The sequence below is a fragment of the Ascidiella aspersa genome, chromosome 8 (assembly GCF_963924565.1).
Source record: "Ascidiella aspersa chromosome 8, kaAscAspe10.2, whole genome shotgun sequence".
NCBI lineage: Eukaryota > Metazoa > Chordata > Ascidiacea > Phlebobranchia > Ascidiidae > Ascidiella > Ascidiella aspersa.
In genome coordinates, this window is record NC_139454.1 from 11,004,456 (window position 1) to 11,022,012 (window position 17,557).

Genomic DNA, 17,557 nt, shown 5'->3' on the forward strand with positions numbered 1-17,557 from the left:
AGATGGTATTGGTATATAGGTAGGTACCTTTATCCAAGGCAAGTACGTTTTACGATAGATTACCGGTACTACTTTTGCATCATAGTTAAATGCGTTATGAATCATAACGTATTTAAGGAACTTGCGAACTCTGCGTTTGGCATAACACGTCAGTCGCTGGCCAAATAACAGTTGATTTACACTTACTGATAAGGCAATGGTTATCACAAATCCGATAACAAGCTGAAGTCGCACTTCATTTAAAGCAAGCACTATAAATATTCGCCATCGCTACAAGCCCTAATATAATTCAAACTTGCGTAACGACAAAACAATAGCCGTTCCAACTACCCGGTATAAACGGCAGAATTTATTTGGATTCGAATCTAAGGATTTTCTAATTCCAATATCCTTACTAATAACAATAAGAAACTCCAAAGAATAAATATTTTTTATAATATAAAAAAACAATAGGGAATTCCCCATTGTGATATTTATTTGGCGGTAATTTCCATTACCTAGATTTTTTTAACTAATAAACTCTATTTGCTTGATGTATGCCTATTAATTATAGAGTGATTGCTTACCTCACATCATTAAAAATTAGTCTTGACGACTTTTTGAGGATAAATGTGTTGACCTGCCAAATACAATGCGCTTCAGGGCAAAAGTGTCCAATATAGACTGCATTCATCATTTTTCCAGTAAGTATAGTTTATTATACTTGTATACATTCTTTATACCCAATGAACAACAAAGTCGAAAGTAATAAAAATTGGGGCCCTTTTTTTTTAACAATAAGCAATATTAAAAAATATTATATTTGACTTTTACTTCCAAGTATCATCGGCTGTAAGTTTTCAATTACCCTTACTTGTTACAACATGTGCTAGATCAGTGGTTCTCAAACTTTTTTAGAAAAATTGCGCAACGATCCCTCGGCAACTTTTCAAATTACTCACGGTCCCTTAAAAATATACACCAAATAACATTTGTTTTTACTGGTATCAATGGGATGGGTGCCAGATTGGAAACTTTGGATATTGCGCGGGGGATGTTTTGCAGCTGAAAAAATGCGCGGCTGAAAATAAAATTTCGACTTGAACTTGTGCGGCTGAAAATAAACCATCAGGCTACTGAAAGTTGTAAATTGCGAATTTATATTAAACTTACAGGTTTACAGCGTTGATAGAATACTTGAATCACTGCGCAATTTCTGTTTGGTGTGCGGGCGCAGGTAAATATTTAAAAAGCTGGATAGTGTAGCATTTAATATGCAATATTACTCGATGTTGCCTAATTTGACGTCACTATGCATGTGACCGTTGTCCACTGATGCGTGACCAAAACGCCGAACTGTGCGTTTTTATGGTTTCGCAGGGGATTCTATATGATGCATTATATTATATGCGTCTTATAGACTAGCGTTAAAAAATGTTATGCAACTTCAGTATACGGCCCGCCAATTTTTTTTGTGCTTGTTAAGTTTCATACAGAAGTTTGCGCGGCTGAAGTTTGCTCGAGTCGAATTTGCGCGGCTGAACACATTTTCTATAAAATGCGCGGCTGTGCCCGCGGCTGAAAGTGCTACTGCGCGGGGGATTTATCCCCAGCGCAGGCCAAACTTTCCAACCTGGGATGGGTGCACTTGCCTCTTTGCTATCAGCTCGGCTATGTTAACCGATAACGAATCACTTTTTTTGTGTGAAGCAATCACAAACAGTTTTAAAACCGTGATCGTCACAGTGACAGCTCATGCAGCAAGCTGTAAAAAAGTAACTCTCATTAGCACAATGCAATACTATGACCTCACAATGGACAATTTAACTCAAAGTGTACAATAATGTGAATGAACAACTAATCAGCTTGCTTTGGAAAAGTAAGTTTCCTGAATTTTTTGCATAGAGGTTTTCTTCTTCAGGAGGGTCGTTTTGATTTTTTGTTAGGTGCTTCGCGGTCCCAGAAAATTGTCTAGCGGACCCCAAAAGGACGCGGACCCCAGTTTGAGAACCACTGTGTTAGATCAACCTGTACATGCTTAATAATAATGAGTTTGTAAACTTTGCTTTATAACCGGAATGTGTTTTACATCACAAGCAAGTTGTATGAGATAGACCTGAGCATATCGTAGATTGGAAAGTAAGGCCTGATAAATCTCCAGTTTCCCACCCAGTCACTGTCATAGCCGCGCATTTCATGTAAAATCCGTTATTAAAGCTGCCCAAATTTGGCCGGAAAATTTATAAATCATCTCCCCCTCACAAAATCGAAAGTTTCCAATCTTGAGCATGTCCAAACATACCCCGGCATTGTGGTAACATCGGACATTTGAGTACCCTTCAGTCAAGTCATGTTTGGCGCATGTCTGATTTATTATAATCCCAATTTTTTTCTACAGAGGATTAGCCTATTTAGTCAAGCATATTTATACAAATAGGTCTTTTCACAAAACAAATTATATAGACAGTGAGAAAAAATTGTACGAGCCAACCCTAGTAGCCCCTACAGATTGATGAAACTGATCTATTGTACGTTTAGTCTTATTGGTTTGAATGATGTGCTTTATATTCTTTTAAAAGATGTCATCAGCACAATCAACAAACTCTTGAAAAAATGCACTCTCAGACTGACAAGTGATAAAATGTACTTTATTTTGCCTGACCAAGTTGCTAATGGTGGTGTTAGCATGTGGTGTGAACTTAAACAGGTAAGCTTTGTAATATGTTTTACTTAATTATTAATTTATCATATTTCAAATACACGTGTAAAACGTTTTTGTTTAGAATAGTAAATATGATTGAAGCTAACTATTTTCACTACGGTATATATAAAATAGGGTGTATTTGGATTTTATTTTGTTGCACTCTCCATCAAAACAATATCATGTTTAAAACACAAAATATAGTAGTAATTTACCTATTGCACAAAGACAGAAGTTGACATATTATAAAAAAACACAAAGAAATATTAAATACAAAATAACAATAAGTGCTCATAAAAGTGCTATATATATTTACTTTAGGCGAATTTCTTTGATGAGTATGACATGAATGGTGCTTCAAAAGAGCACAACGAAATATTCATGGAATTGGTTGCAGAGAACATGAGCAGAGCTCTAAAGACTGCACAAAATGCAAAATCATTGAAAATTAAACTCACAAACAAGATTAGTCCTTGCTTAACATTCGAAGTTGAATTGGCAAGTCTTTGTTCTACGTATTGTAAATGTGGTACCATATATATATATATATATATATATATATATATATATATATATATATTGTCTAGGTTACTTGCAAGTAAAATTGTAAGTAAATTACTGATATAAAATGTTTATATGTTTATCAAAAACATTCTGTTAAAAATAAAGTTCAAAAATACTTATTTGTTGCATTTTTTTTCCATTTTTGTTCAGCAAAAACCGAACATGTCACTCACTCGGTGAAACGCATATTTTAAGTTTTTAACACCTTGCTGACTTTTTAGGTTTAAAGTGTCATGCTTCTAAAGCTTAAGATGCTTATATATTTTTCTTAATTTAAATACTGACTTTGTTTTTTTGTTTATTGTTTTAGCCTTCGCTCAGCAGTAGTTGTCGACTGGTCACACATGATATTCCTGTTTCAGTGATTCCCCGGCGCCTTTGGTGTGAATATGAGGAACAGTTAATGCCTGATTACCACATCAGCATATGCATGCCACCACTAAAAACAGTAAGGATTAAACCGGAAATCAAGTTCTGCCCATCCTTTTTTTATCGTGTATAGAGTTTGACAGAAGTGTAGTAATGTATCACTTCATTTTTCAAGGATTTGGGGGTACGGATAAAAAGGAAAGATCTGGAAAAAGATCTTCGTAAACTTGTCAAGTGTAGTTTAATGCCAAAATACAATCAGAACAAATTGTTGTACTGTAATTGTGCGCATCAATGACGTTAAATTAGGACATGTTACTGACGCAATCTGTGTTTTTTAAATATTGTTTTAACTGAAAGGATGTGATAGTATTTTTATTATATAGAAATAATGAATTAAATGCCCTCGAAGCGGCTAACTAGTTGTTTAAGCGATTTGTCGGGAAATTTCTGTATAGAAAAAAATTGCATATTTTCCTCAGTTAAAAAACATCGCTGAAAGGTTGAAAAACCTAAGCACCTACTTGACGATTGCGGCAAATCAAGAAGGTGACATGACCATGAAAGTGGAAACTGAACTTGTATCCGCAACCACTCGGTAATTGGTTTTGTTTAAATTCGGTTACCTAAGCTGGGCTGTTAAGTCGGGTTTAAGTTCTAATTTGCTTAGTTGTAATTTGCAATGTCCACGAACAAAATATAATGAAGATACACGATACCAGTTGCACAGTTTAGGCTCACTAAAATAAATGTGCGAAACTTACAGCGTGGGAAACTGTATGTTCGCATCTGTAGATATATACTGGGAATCTACTTCCCTAACAATAAACATATCTATCTATCTATCTACACCAAAGTGCTCGCAAAATACAGCCCACCACTGTAAACTATCCGGCCTGCAATCTTTTTATAAACTGGCCACGAGACCCTATATTTGTAAGTATTTTAACCACGTAAATGCATTCGTTGCGCTTTGCGCAAATCTTATAATTATTCATGCATTTGCGCCATGCACACCCTGAAACTACAACGATTAAAGTTTCGCCAACTTCGAATATCTTAATGGGTTTGACCGCTTCTTCTTATATTAATCAGAACCATTTTCAATTGAAAATATTGTCGGTTAAAATAAAATACGGGCGCGCCGAGTCATTTTAGGTTGGCTTTGACACGCGTTGGTTGCCGAATCCCGATGTAAGTCAAGCTTAGGGGCTGATAATAATTCTGTCGGAGTAAAACCTCTTCTGGTAAAATCTGCATCAACTTATCAATTGGGCCTGAAATAGACAGAACTGTCAACCTCTTTTTTTCTAACTTTGATACGCCATTTCACACATACTGCTTCGTGTGACGTAACAATACCTAAATCCTGAAACATGCTGTGACGTTTGGTCGCTCAGTAGAACTACAGCGGGTCGCATGAGAAACAGAAAATGTCTTGGCGGGCTATTTATATATATAAGTTTCGCGACACACTTCAAAATATTGCGAGGCTCACAGTATAAGAATAACTGTTTTATGGACTTTTTCGCAATCTGTATCATATTTTACAATATATTTTTAAGCTACAAACCTATATTAAGTGAATTAAGGTAGATAAATAAATAAATATTAATATCGTTAAAAGTAATAAAATAAAACGTTATACAATCCTAAATGTGAAACTCTCTCTTATATTAAATTGATATGCTAACTAATCGCTATTATAATTTAATTAAACTTTCAAGTTGTTCGCACTTATCTTAACCATCGCGGGAAAAATGCTGAACAATAACTTTTAAAGACCTTACCAAAAAATACCATACGGAACAAAATCCCATAATAATAAAGTCTCAATTTAGTTTTAGTTTTGCATTACTGTGCATTTGTTATAACTTATAAGTCGGTATTAACGCAACGCTGGGGTATATATTATAACGCAAAATACTGCTGCACCTATTTTTATTATTCATAAAATCATAACCCTTTATTGCGTTCTATTTAGATTCCAACATTTGGAAGTTCCTCCTTGTAATGCCGATGACATTGACGCTGAAACAACTCAGTCCAAGAATTGGCCACCGGACGAATTTGCTTCGGCAAGGGTTGATATCAGAAAATTTTCGCAGTTTTTAGCTGGGCAACAAATTAATCCCGACAAGGTCATTTGCAGTAAGTATTTACGTCAAGACTGATAAGGTTTAACGGTAATGTACGAACCGTCACATGCGGTATTCCCACATGGTCACTACTAAAACGGTTACATTTCTCCACCAAAGTCCTTCATATTTTTTTTTAAGTCGGCAAACAAAAGGAGGCTACTACCACAAAAGTGTGTTAGAAATGCAGTATTGCGAACAGTAATCGGACCGCCAACAGGTTTTACTCGTTATACGTAATTTCTAACATTAGTCAAAAATGGTCTTTCTTATCATGTTGATATGGAAAGGCCCAAAACCACCCTTTGGAATTTAAATTGCGCCATTATACGTAACATCGTTAAAGTTGTTCATTAATTGTGTGTCACAGTAATTATCTTATAACGTATACGGCTTGCGGTTATACATCTGTAAGTCAACAAAAATGTTTTATATTCGATTATGAATATTCGCTATTATCTTATGCGGATAAGTTAAATCTTATATTAGGCTGTTGCCATAACCTTAATAAATAGGTTGTTTTAATCAAACCTATTAGATTCATTTTGTTGATCTGGGACAAATATCTCAACAGCCGAATACCGAAGGCTAATTATTGCGTAAACCACGATTTCATGCTCGTGTAACCACAAAAACAAATTAAGAGCAATTAGACATGACATAACAAAAATAACTACATATTTACTAGTTCGGTTGACAATCGAGACCGATTATCAAGAACTCCATTGACGCCCTAATATAAACGCAAATAAGCCATTGGTGAGAAGCATTTAGGTATAGAACGTAAATTCGCGGACGCCGTAGCGCCATTTTTGACGACTGGTATTGTGAGTACTAATACAAAAAAACCTGAATATTGTAACACATAAGGGTGATATTTGTTGCTCTGCCGTGTATAGTCCGTAAAATTTATATCATGTTATTTCCGGTTTACAATACAGCCAGTAAATAATAAATAATTTCAATTAACGCCACACTATTCTATGGCAGGTTATTTTTCCGTCAGGACGCGGGTAATTGTACGCCTCTCTTTAAAATAATATGTCCACTATAAGTGTATTTGTTTATAAGTTTATTAAGGGTGTTTTATTTGCGTTGTAACTAGGGATATCCGATACTAAACATTTTAATCCGATACTCGATAATTTATAAAAAAAAGTATCGCGTTCCGATACCAATGACGTCTTTCGAATTGTTACACTAATCAAATAGATTAAACTACTCGGTCAAAGATAAATTTATACAGCTCTTAAGGCCCAAATTTGCTTTTAGTTTTAAAAAGTTTAAATTCAATCAGTGGTCCAATTACTTATTTGTGTTGTTAGCTATTTTATTTAGGAGTTTATCTTTCAAGATAGAAATTGCTGAATTGGATGGCGAATCGTGGCTAAACTACCAATGATAAATTGGTATTCAAACAGCACCGGACGAGTACCAATACTGCCACTTGGCATAGGTTATCGGCTCTGATCCAATATAACCGGACATCCCTAATTGTAACCATGTAACCACACCTGGTAGTTTATCATTTTTGCTAACTTTTAAACAAACACTAATGGGGAGCTATATAAACTACTTTTTGTTAAAGTTTATTAAAATATTGACAGTTGGGGACTTAACAACTTACTTGTAGATGCTACAGAAGCCTTAGCGCACAACTTTTTGTTATCTTTGTTGTATCATGTATATCATTTATGGCACTTTTTGGACTTTAAGCCGAGTTAACCTTCTTACTACACTTTTCTTACTTAAACATCGCAAATCCATCGTCTTGTGATTACTTAAACAAGTTATTTTAACTGCTAAAGTTTTTTTAGTTTACTACTCGTTGACAGGACACGGTGGAACTAACAAGAAAGTGGTCATATACTATGGAATGATTTTTTTTTAACACATGTGAACTGTAGTGTTAAATACACGTTCTGTAGAAAAATGTTATGTTTCAAAGATTGTTTTGAAAATAATACAACAAATCTTAGGCTACTAATTGTCAGTGTTTACTATCTGTTGTACGTCCAGTTGAAACACCAATCCTAGTATGGCAAATCAGTTTGCATTTAAATTCAAGTTCAAGTGACTGATCCTAGTTTAATATACACAATGCACATGTATAATTGTATAATTACAAGTGGATTTAACTGTTTTTCAGATATTATCCATGAAGCAGCACTACACTTTTTTCTTGTTCATGATGACCTTTCATTGCAGTACTTTATTCCAACAATTGCAATGTGAGCTAACTACTTAAGTTTAATGTTGTGTCATTTCCTTTGATTTTAATAAACTGAATTATTTTTGTTTAGCACTGAATGCTTTGTTTAATGAAAGAAAAAACAATCCCTAAAAGGTTTAGATGACTGGTAATTGAGATGAAAGGAACAACATGATAAACAAAAAAGAAAGAACCTGTTTAAAACAGAATGTTATGAACAGTAAAACAATGAAAGACAAAAAATCACATCAGCATTTATAACAATGGTAAATTCAAATAGTCAAACAAAAACTTGAATTACATAGGGAAACAAAATGTATGGTGCCTTACAGTTTTTCTGGGTTTTCCTCTGCCAACTCAAAGGAAGCGCTAGTATTTCTGTAACATAGATAGGACAAAAACTTGTCTGCTTTTGGCATGCTATTAAACACAGATGCAGTGATAGGATTCTTTTTTTTACTTGGATCTTTCGAGGCACCTGCTTCTATACCTGATAAACTAGATCCTGATGACTTTTCTTCATCATTCGAAGAAGCACCTAAAGGTTTTTCATGTACATCTGTATGTCTTTTTGCTGCCTTGGCTGATTTGCGATCACTAGGCATGACAGTAGTTGTAGCACCAAGTTTTGTTCGGTGCATTTTCACTGGGCTAGCACTTCTTGTTCTTGGTGGTGAAGCATTTGCAGCGAACTTTCTTTGAGCTCGAACCCTAAACACAGTGTTGTCTGTCTCCGTGGATTGTTCAACTTTAGGTTTTATACTTGTATCCCCAAAGTTATCCTTTGAAAATAATTTTTTTCGGGGTGATTTGTTTTTTCTATTTTTTTGTTTAACTTCATTGATGTCCTCCAGATTTACATGACAAAGTTGGTCAGTATCTTTTATTAATTTTCTATATTTTATTTTCTCCAGTGGGCCAAAGTTGGGGTCAAACATTCCATGCTCCTCGAGTAATTTAGACTGAAGTCTAGTAAGACGAAGCTCAAAGTTTTCCTCTGCTAAACTTTGAGTCTTTTTTGCCACTTTAATCTTTTTTTGTGATTTCAACGGACTTCGTTTTGCAACTGTCTTTCGATGTACGGCTTTCCGGGAATGCAGTTGCGCTTTACTTTTATAATCTCCTGATATGTTTTCTTCAGTTTCATTTGTATCTTCAGTACCAGCCTGCTTTGTTTTATTATGTTGCTCGCGTTCATGTAGCGAACGTAGCAGTGCCTTTTGTATTTGGGTTTCTTCAACCCAGTGAAGATGGTCGTCGCCGTAATTCACGATTTTTCGGGCACGCTTCGGTCGACCCTCAGACATTCTTGCTTTAAAGTTAAGTTATAAACTGGAATCATATAACTAGTAATAATATACAAGTAAAAAATGTTTTAAATCACAACAACCTACTGCAAGCACAATAGATATACAATTACTACGCTGCCCTCTTTTCTCGTTGACTGAAAGCCAAACAAATCTTATCTTACACCTACGCTGGTTTGCAAAACAATGTTGATTACCAGAAGCATCGTTTAGGACTTTAGTCGATGATATAAAAAAAATATTTGTTTTATTTCATCTAAATTCTCGATAGCAACATTTAACAGCTAACCTTGCGCTCTTATTATATGTACGAAACTTCGAGTTGTTAAGTTTTTAATGTAGCTTCCAATCATTAGGCCAGGGTCCATTTTGCACTATAAGGAAATAGTGGGATCGAAATTTGACACCATACAGGTCTACAATATAACCTCATAACAAGTATAGTTTAAAAACAACCAAAGTTTGTTTTTGAATTACGGTTATTTAAGATATAATCCATTTATAAATTTATATTATTGTTATTGTGCAGTAGTAAGCAACTTCAAAATGTGTACCCGATTCGTCGGAAAACTCGGTACAATGTGAGTTCGTAAATCAATTATTTGTATTGACCGATTTCTATATTGTATGTTTCTTTCTGATAATTTTATTTATTTTGTTTTTCTCAAAAATACATCCCAATACTAACTGCTAAGTTGCTTTCGTTGATAAATTCAACTTATTAAAACACGCAGCGTCGTGGAAAAAATCAGCACCACTCTTTGTGAAAATGTCTTTCTTATTTCAGAAAATTAGTTTTGTTAATTTTACGTTTGAGAAAAGCAAGTTTCGATTCAGAGAAATATTACGGTTTACTTTGCTATTTCTATAACTAAAGAGAATTTTTACGAAACAATTATAAAATGTCTTTATCCTTTTCTTGCCTGTTAAATGTCGCAATTACGCTCACTTTAATGTGCACAAATTAACTGTCTTGATGTTGCAAAACTGCGTTTTTTACTGACAAATATTAATACTGGACTGCAAAAGTCTTTACTCATTAAAATTGAATTGGAAAATTTGTTTCATTGTTGTGCAGTCTGCTCAAATTGGCTAATGTTGTAGTACAGTGGTCAGGAACGTATGGCTCTTTTGTGGATGCCATGTGGCTCTTTTGATGAAGGAATCTTGTTCGCAGATGCATCTAAGCTATCATTCTAGCATGATTTGAATAAAACTGCACAATGCAACTTGACCCAAACATTAGCAATTTTTCTTGTGGTTCATGTGAACCCTATTTGTCTGTACATATGGCTGTTAATCGGTTTGACATAATCTCTTAATCATCTAAAATAACCCTGCGACCTAATTGAACCATGACAGACAATAATTGAAGGTTTGGAAACTTTGCCAAATCATTTTTTGCATCTAATATGTAGAAATAAAATAAACAATCTTATTCAAATCACTATTTTTATCAACATAAACTAGATGTTGAACAATAATACATATGGCCCTCATGGAAATGTAAACCTAAGTATTCAGCTTTTATGGCTCTCTCAGCTAAAGTTTCCCAACCTCTGTTGTAGTACAACTAAGATTTTTTTGTGTTTAAGATAATAATTACCGCATAAAGCTATACTAATCATTTATTCTGATTTTTTATCTGTCAGAAAATAATCCGGAATAACAATGCATTGTGAATCCAAAATTATTGTTTATCAAAAAGTTAGAAACTGGTCTAGAATCCTGCCACTTTTTTGACGGTTACAAAACAAGTTGTCAAAATTGAAATTGCTTGGGAAGAAATAAACACAGGAGAATACATATTATAATAATATTTAACCCACCCAAACCCAAACTTGCACCCAAACCCAAATAATTTTAGGAATGCTATACACCACTGGACAAAAAATATTTTATTCCCATTGAGTTTGTGCTTATGCCTTAGGGCAGCGTTTAGATATGTATTAAATCAAACCACAATATTTGGGTTAGTGTTTGGGTATGGGTGGGTCAAGAATTATTTTATTTATTCTTTCAGTTTCCAATTTTGATGATTGGTTTAAAAAAGTATCCTGTTTTTTTATTTTATTGTTGTACTGCCAAATTTTAACCTGGCGTTTAATTTTAAAGATTGCAATGTTTTAAAACAATAGAAAAAGTAATCTATCAAAAAAAAAACTATTAGCTTAAAACAAGATTTATTTTTTAAGTAAATCATTTTCTGTAAAGTTTTTGTTTGTAAAATGATGTTTCCTGCAAAGTATAAGTTTAAAACAAACAACATTTTGTGGCACAAAACTGGACCACCCTGATCTTTAACATGAAGCTTTCATCTTACTTAGCCATTGTACAACATTATGCAATAGTGAATAAGAGACCGCACCTTCATGGATTGTTTTATTTAGTTTAACCACGCAAAATTCAGGTAGGTTTAACAGTTTATTGCACTTAATAATAGCGAACATAATACTACATCGCCAGTACAATGCCAGTAACACAAGAAATCTATAAAAATCTAATTTAGGATGGCGTATTATTTAACTGGCAAAAACCTTTTTTAACCTGGGCAACTCCAGATTTTTCGTTTAGCACAGTGCTTTTCAACCTTTAAAAGAACCATTCTCACTTCGTTATTTCGAAAAATTTTCAACCGCACAGAATACACACAGTAAGTGTGTAACCTTTAGTTTTCCTTATTTGTGAACTAACAATGGTTTTGTGTATTAAAACCGGGCCTTAACCGATATAAAGTAGATAGCTAAGCTGTAATGAACCAATGAGAGACTATTACTGTACTTGTAATGCATAAGTGGGCGCATTAGGTTATTTGATTACTGTATTACACATAATGAAAAATGTATGTAATGAAAATAATAATATGCACCATTTTTATCCGTAACGTTTGTTATCCGCATTGCAATTTGTTCATCCGCACAAGTGTGTACCATCCAACGGGTTGAAAAGCACTGACCTAGCACATTATTGAATTTGGATATAGAATAATTGAAATTAACACAGAAAAAAGACAGCATATATTGTTAATACATTTGTCCAAATCAAAGATGCACAACTATTTGAAGTAGAAATGAAGTTTGGCCTGAACCTAATATGATAAAATAGGCCTACATTGTTAATTCCTCCTATATTGCATATAAACCATGTATTGCTCTTATTAAAATGTTGTTGGTTGTGGTTAAAAGCTGTATATATTTGGTAAAATTTTAACTAAACTAAATTTTTCCAAAGCCCACTACAGTTTTTTTTATTTTGTAACTGCATTTTGTGTAACTGATTTTTACTTGAAACATGTAAATGTTGACAAAATTTTGCCTCTTTGTTGACAAGTCAAGATATTCGCCCTACTTATAACCATAAACTGGATAACAATTGTATGCAATTTGGCAAAATGTTTACCTTTCTCGGCATATTGTGTCAAAATTTGGCAAGAATCTTAAGATTTACGGCGAAATCATGCACAAGTTACTAGAAGTAAGGGTTTAAACTTGATTTGCTTCATTTCTTGTTTATCAAAACGCCGAAAATTGTAACGAGCACCTATGCTGTGAATATCAAAAATTGTCATCTTGTAAACTTTAAAAGTAACTTAAGCAAAAGAATAAAAATTGTCATAGTTTTTTTTAATATGGATTAAAATTATATTTAATAGAATTTAGATCCATATTTTAGATAATAATCTAATTTTTCTGAATGGTGGGGAAAATGTAACCAGAATTGAATTGTATATGTTTCATTGAGTGTTTCAAAATGGGTCTTTGTTGGTTTAATAGCAGATATTCAACATAGAGGTACTGGCTGGCTGGAGCTATGGTTCAGCCTTTCATTTCAAATGGTATTTATTTGGGAATTGGGATGTCATAAACACAACTTGTTCAATGTAGCAATTGTTAAACTGACAGTTGCTCAATCCACTGCTAATTTGGTAGTTATGTTGTTAGTTTTTTCTTGGAAATTTATTGTTAAACCAATAGCACACGGCAACCCCCTTGGGAAACAATGGTCAAATATAAAAAAATATAGTGTTGCTAGCTCTCAGTTGTTAACACACATGTATGTGTGCATGGTTCATTGAATAAATAACATGGTACTGTGGAACCCCTTTAATAGGAAGTTGCTTGTACTGTCAGATTAAGCAAGCATTAGCGTATAGTTGTTTCTCCTCTATGGGCCTGTGTTGCTCAGTTGGTAGAGCAATGCTCCCGGCTTGACTGGAGGTCGTGAGTTCGAACCTCACTGCAGGCTAGTTGTTTTTCTAGCCTGCCCTGCTTGCATCTTTGATCAACAGATTCGGTGAGTCTGCAATGGCTTTTGGTGTACTATTGAGTACAAAATGTTTTATATTTAAATATCCATGCATAAATTAGTTATGTATGGGCTTCAGAAGACAGTTGGGATCTGAAAATTTGTGCCCAAAAAAATTTAAGGGGGCAACACATGAAATGTATTTATGTGTTTTCGCTAGTGTACATCATCGAAGTCCATTTTATTGCATTATGTTATTGTCTGCTAATTATGTTGCTTGGTTGAAGTACAAATAAAAAATGATACGTGCAATTCACTGGGAACAGTACTACAAGTCACTTTTTGCTGGTAAAGTCATTGACTAGCTTGTTGTAGGGAAAATATTTGACATCTTGATATGAATATGTTTGATATAATTCTTGAATGAAAATTCATATCAGACGTATGCATAGTATCTGTCAGTCAGGGCTATTCAACATACAGTCAACGTTTTTTCTTTATAATTGTCCTGGAAAAATGTGCTATTCCTTGGTGTATTGCATGTTCTCAACAAAAAGATACTTAACATGTCGATAATTTTATTCAACCATATGCCATTGAATATTTTGAATGTGATATTGTGGTAATATCAACACAAGTATGGTGGACATATATTTTGAGTTGCCCTGGCCTGCTGTTAGCTGAATTTTATTTTACATGAGAGAAATTTATATATTTAAGAGACCTAGTTAATGTGTGCTGTTGGATAATGTAATGTCAGAAAATTGTATATGTATCTGTATTCATAACGCTTTTCCAAAAATTACCGTTTTTGTTTTCTTACAGTTTGCTTATAAGGCCGCACACATGTTTGTAGGGCAATGGCTGATAAACGAAAACTGCAAGGTGAGATGGACCGGTGTTTCAAGAAGGTCACTGAAGGTGTCGAAACCTTTGAGGACATTTGGAAAAAACTTTACAATGCCAACAATACCAACCAGAAAGACAAGTACGAGAGTGACCTTAAGAAAGAAATTAAGAAGCTCCAGCGATTACGAGACCAGATTAAAACCTGGGCTGCTTCCAACGAAATCAAGGATAAGAAAGTGCTGCTTGATAATAGAAAGCTAATTGAAACCCAAATGGAAAGGTTTAAAGTTGTGGAAAGGGAAACTAAAACAAAAGCATACTCTAAAGAGGGCCTAGTGCTGGCACAAAAGGTTGATCCAGCTCAGATAAAAAAAGATGAGACAAGGCAATGGCTTCAGGGGTCAATAGAGTCGATAAACCAGCAAGTTGATATGTTTGAGAGTGAAATCGAATCCATGAATTCGCACTGTCGGAAGAAAAAGATTGACCGCGACAAGCAGGACCGAATCGAAGAGCTCAAGTCTTTTCTAACGAAACATCGCTTTCACATAAAGAACCTTGAAACCCTTATGCGGATGCTGGATAATGAATCCATCGAGTGTGATAAGATCAACGTCATCAGGGATGACATTGAGTACTATCTTGAAGCTTGCCAAGACCCCGATTACGAGGACAACGAATTCATCTACGAAGACATGGGTTTAGATGAATCGATTGCCAACACGATTGCGACCCCCGCTTCTCCCATTGATTCCAAGCTGAACAGCAGCACGACCAACTCCAACGCTCACGATGACGAAGTTCTGAAAACACCAGATCTGTCCACGTCGCCCTTGAACGTCACCAATCATTCAACCACGTCTAGCAACAAGGACGAAGATAGGAAACGGAACAAATCAGATGATTTGGTTTCCCCCCGAAAACCAAACGGCAGCGGTCATCAACGATCCGCTTCCTCTCGCTTACCCTCGTTTTCAGGCCCCACTGCCACTCAACCCCCCGCTCCAAAAGGCCCGAAAAGCGCACACCCACCTCCTGTCCACACCCAACCCTACGCTGCAGCTGCTGCCGCGGCGACCGGGATGCAATCGGCCACCTCTAATCACGTGGCGCAAACCCACGTGACCTCATCGCGGAGCAGTTCGACCTCGGAATCGCCGTCGCCCACAAAGAAGACCAACCCGCAACGTCCCAGCGACCTTACGTCCAACTGGCACGCCAACAACAACCACTCCAGTGTGGTGACCGAGGGCAGTAGCGCGGACATTCAGAGCGCCGTCAACAGCATCGTCTCCAGCGTCGCTTCCTTGACTGTGTCCACCGCAACAGTGTCAACGGCGGCGACGAACGGCGAAGTCACGTCGCTCTCACCCACCTCCCTTCCAAGCTCTTCCGAGACGTCGTCCGAAAGTTCGGTCTTCTCGACTGCTCCGACGCCGACACCAGCGGCCTCCACCTTCACGCCGCCCACTTCCGCTTACACGCCACCGATCGGCAGCGGGCTCTCCAACGGCCAGCTTCCCATGTTGGGCGGCTTAAACAGCCTTAAAATAATGGCAGAGCAGGCGCTACAGAACGCCGGCCTGGAGCAGCAGCAGCAGCAGGAGGTCAGTTCATCCGTGTTTTCTCTGCCTGATGCGCTGACGCCCGTTTCGGTCCGCCAAGACCTGAGCTCGCTGATACCGCCTCAGCAGAACAACCAGATCGCGATGGGAGGTGGTGAGGCGAGAATTCAGCCTCTACTCGGCGTGGCACCGCTCGGGCCAATTGCCCTCACCAAGGATAACCACTACCAGCAGGCCATGCTGGAGGCCTGCTACCGCCACATGCCGCACCCGTCAGACGCGGAAAGATTGCGGCACTACTTGCCGCGCAACCCGTGCCCAACGCCGCCCTACTACCACCAGTCGCCGCTTCCGCATCACGACACGATCGACTTCTACCTGCGCCTTTCAACCGAGACGCTCTTCTTTATTTTCTACTATATGGAGGCGACGAAAGCGCAGTACATGGCGGCCAAAGCGCTCAAGAAGCAGTCGTGGCGCTTCCACACCAAGTACATGATGTGGTTCCAACGGCACGAGGAGCCGAAAACGATCACGGACGAGTACGAACAGGGCACCTACATCTACTTCGACTACGAGAAGTGGGGCCAGCGCAAGAAGGAAGGCTTCACTTTCGAGTACCGTTATCTAGAGGATCGCGAGCTGCAGTAGATGGGCACGTCGAAGGCGGTCGAGTTGACATTCCAATTTCTCTGTGCAATGTTACCCGCTCCTCCCTCTTTCACCCCCACCCTCGTTGGATCGACCATAATCACTCGACCGCTGTTTAAAAGCTCCCCAAAAAAATTCACGGCGGCTACTGTGTTTTTCCTAAAAAACAAAACTATACTTTTTTACCTGTCGCCCTTTCCGACTGCAAGACTTAAAAAGACAACACCGGCGCCCCCTACAACCGATAATCACCAACTTTACCTCTCGGTAGTTTTTACAAATATGTTAGCACCACCTTTAAGCTCGCGTGTGGCGCAACTTCCATAGTTTGTCTTTGCTAAATTTTTGCGCCGCCGCCTCCGTTCTGTTTCGCACTAGATGTCATTTGTTTCCTCTACGTGCGCACAGGAACCAAGTTAGTATTCGTGCACTTCGTTTTTCTATGGCGTTTTCACCCAAGCCACTTCACACTTATCACGCGCTACTTCGTTTAGTATTTTTCTCAAAAAAACAGCAACAACCGCTAAACTTGGCTCGTCATCATCAGTCTCGGTCGACGTGTGACTTTTCAACGTTTTCGAATCCCGATTAATCGTTGCCCCTAGACACCCACCGCAGAGCGGACGGGCTTTCACGAATGAAATTCGCCACTCCTGCCAAGTCGCGATAACAGAGAGTTTTCCGCCCCTCACTCTCTTCTCTCTTTGGCGTCTTTATTTTTTCCCGAACACGTGACGTCGAAAAATAAAAGAGCGGACACCTGACCCGCCTTCGTGTGCCTTTTCGTTCTTAAGTCGGCGCTGAAAGTCCAGGCCGACGCGTTGTAGCGCAACTCATACCAAAAATAAGGTCGTTTTTTGACAATGAAATAATTATGGTTTGAAAATAACGGCGTTTGGTATTTGTTCTGCATAGGGCCGTGCATTTAGACAAAAGTTCACAAAGAAAAATCGTTAAATGTCAATTTTCGAAAGTCT

General features: G+C 37.0%; 3 protein-coding genes across 3 annotated transcripts; 2 read left to right on the forward strand and 1 right to left on the reverse strand.

Moving 5' to 3' along the window:
* Positions 1–542: 542 nt before the first annotated feature.
* Positions 543–8,055, forward strand: LOC146136077 (checkpoint protein HUS1-like). The gene is made up of 7 exons (XM_083395339.1): positions 543–683; positions 2,559–2,686; positions 3,002–3,178; positions 3,555–3,692; positions 4,096–4,211; positions 5,598–5,764; positions 7,901–8,055. The coding sequence occupies exons 1-7, from the start codon at positions 632–634 to the stop codon at positions 7,984–7,986; spliced, it is 864 nt and encodes a 287-aa protein (XP_083251465.1). The 5' UTR covers positions 543–631; the 3' UTR covers positions 7,987–8,055.
* Positions 7,522–9,393, reverse strand: LOC146136078 (uncharacterized). The gene has a single exon (XM_083395338.1). It carries the CDS (start codon positions 9,268–9,270, stop codon positions 8,290–8,292), a length of 981 nt encoding a protein of 326 aa, XP_083251464.1. The 5' UTR covers positions 9,271–9,393; the 3' UTR covers positions 7,522–8,289.
* A 4,952-nt stretch (positions 9,394–14,345) lies between these two features.
* LOC146136079 (CCR4-NOT transcription complex subunit 3-like) lies at positions 14,346–17,344 on the forward strand. Its single transcript, XM_083395156.1, has one exon. The coding sequence runs from the start codon at positions 14,376–14,378 to the stop codon at positions 16,578–16,580; it is 2,205 nt and encodes a 734-aa protein (XP_083251282.1). The 5' UTR covers positions 14,346–14,375; the 3' UTR covers positions 16,581–17,344.
* Positions 17,345–17,557: the final 213 nt, after the last annotated feature.

Bases quoted from the DNA above. Each gene is read 5' to 3' on its own strand.
- LOC146136077 (XM_083395339.1), top strand. From the start codon at position 632: ATGCGCTTCAGGGCAAAAGTGTCCAATATAGACTGCATTCATCATTTT. The intron at 2,687-3,001 runs GTAAGCTTTGTA...TATTTACTTTAG, and splicing joins TGTGGTGTGAACTTAAACAG to GCGAATTTCTTTGATGAGTA. The intron at 3,179-3,554 runs GCAAGTCTTTGT...TTATTGTTTTAG, and splicing joins TAACATTCGAAGTTGAATTG to CCTTCGCTCAGCAGTAGTTG.
- LOC146136078 (XM_083395338.1), bottom strand. From the start codon at position 9,270: ATGTCTGAGGGTCGACCGAAGCGTGCCCGAAAAATCGTGAATTACGGC.
- LOC146136079 (XM_083395156.1), top strand. From the start codon at position 14,376: ATGGCTGATAAACGAAAACTGCAAGGTGAGATGGACCGGTGTTTCAAG.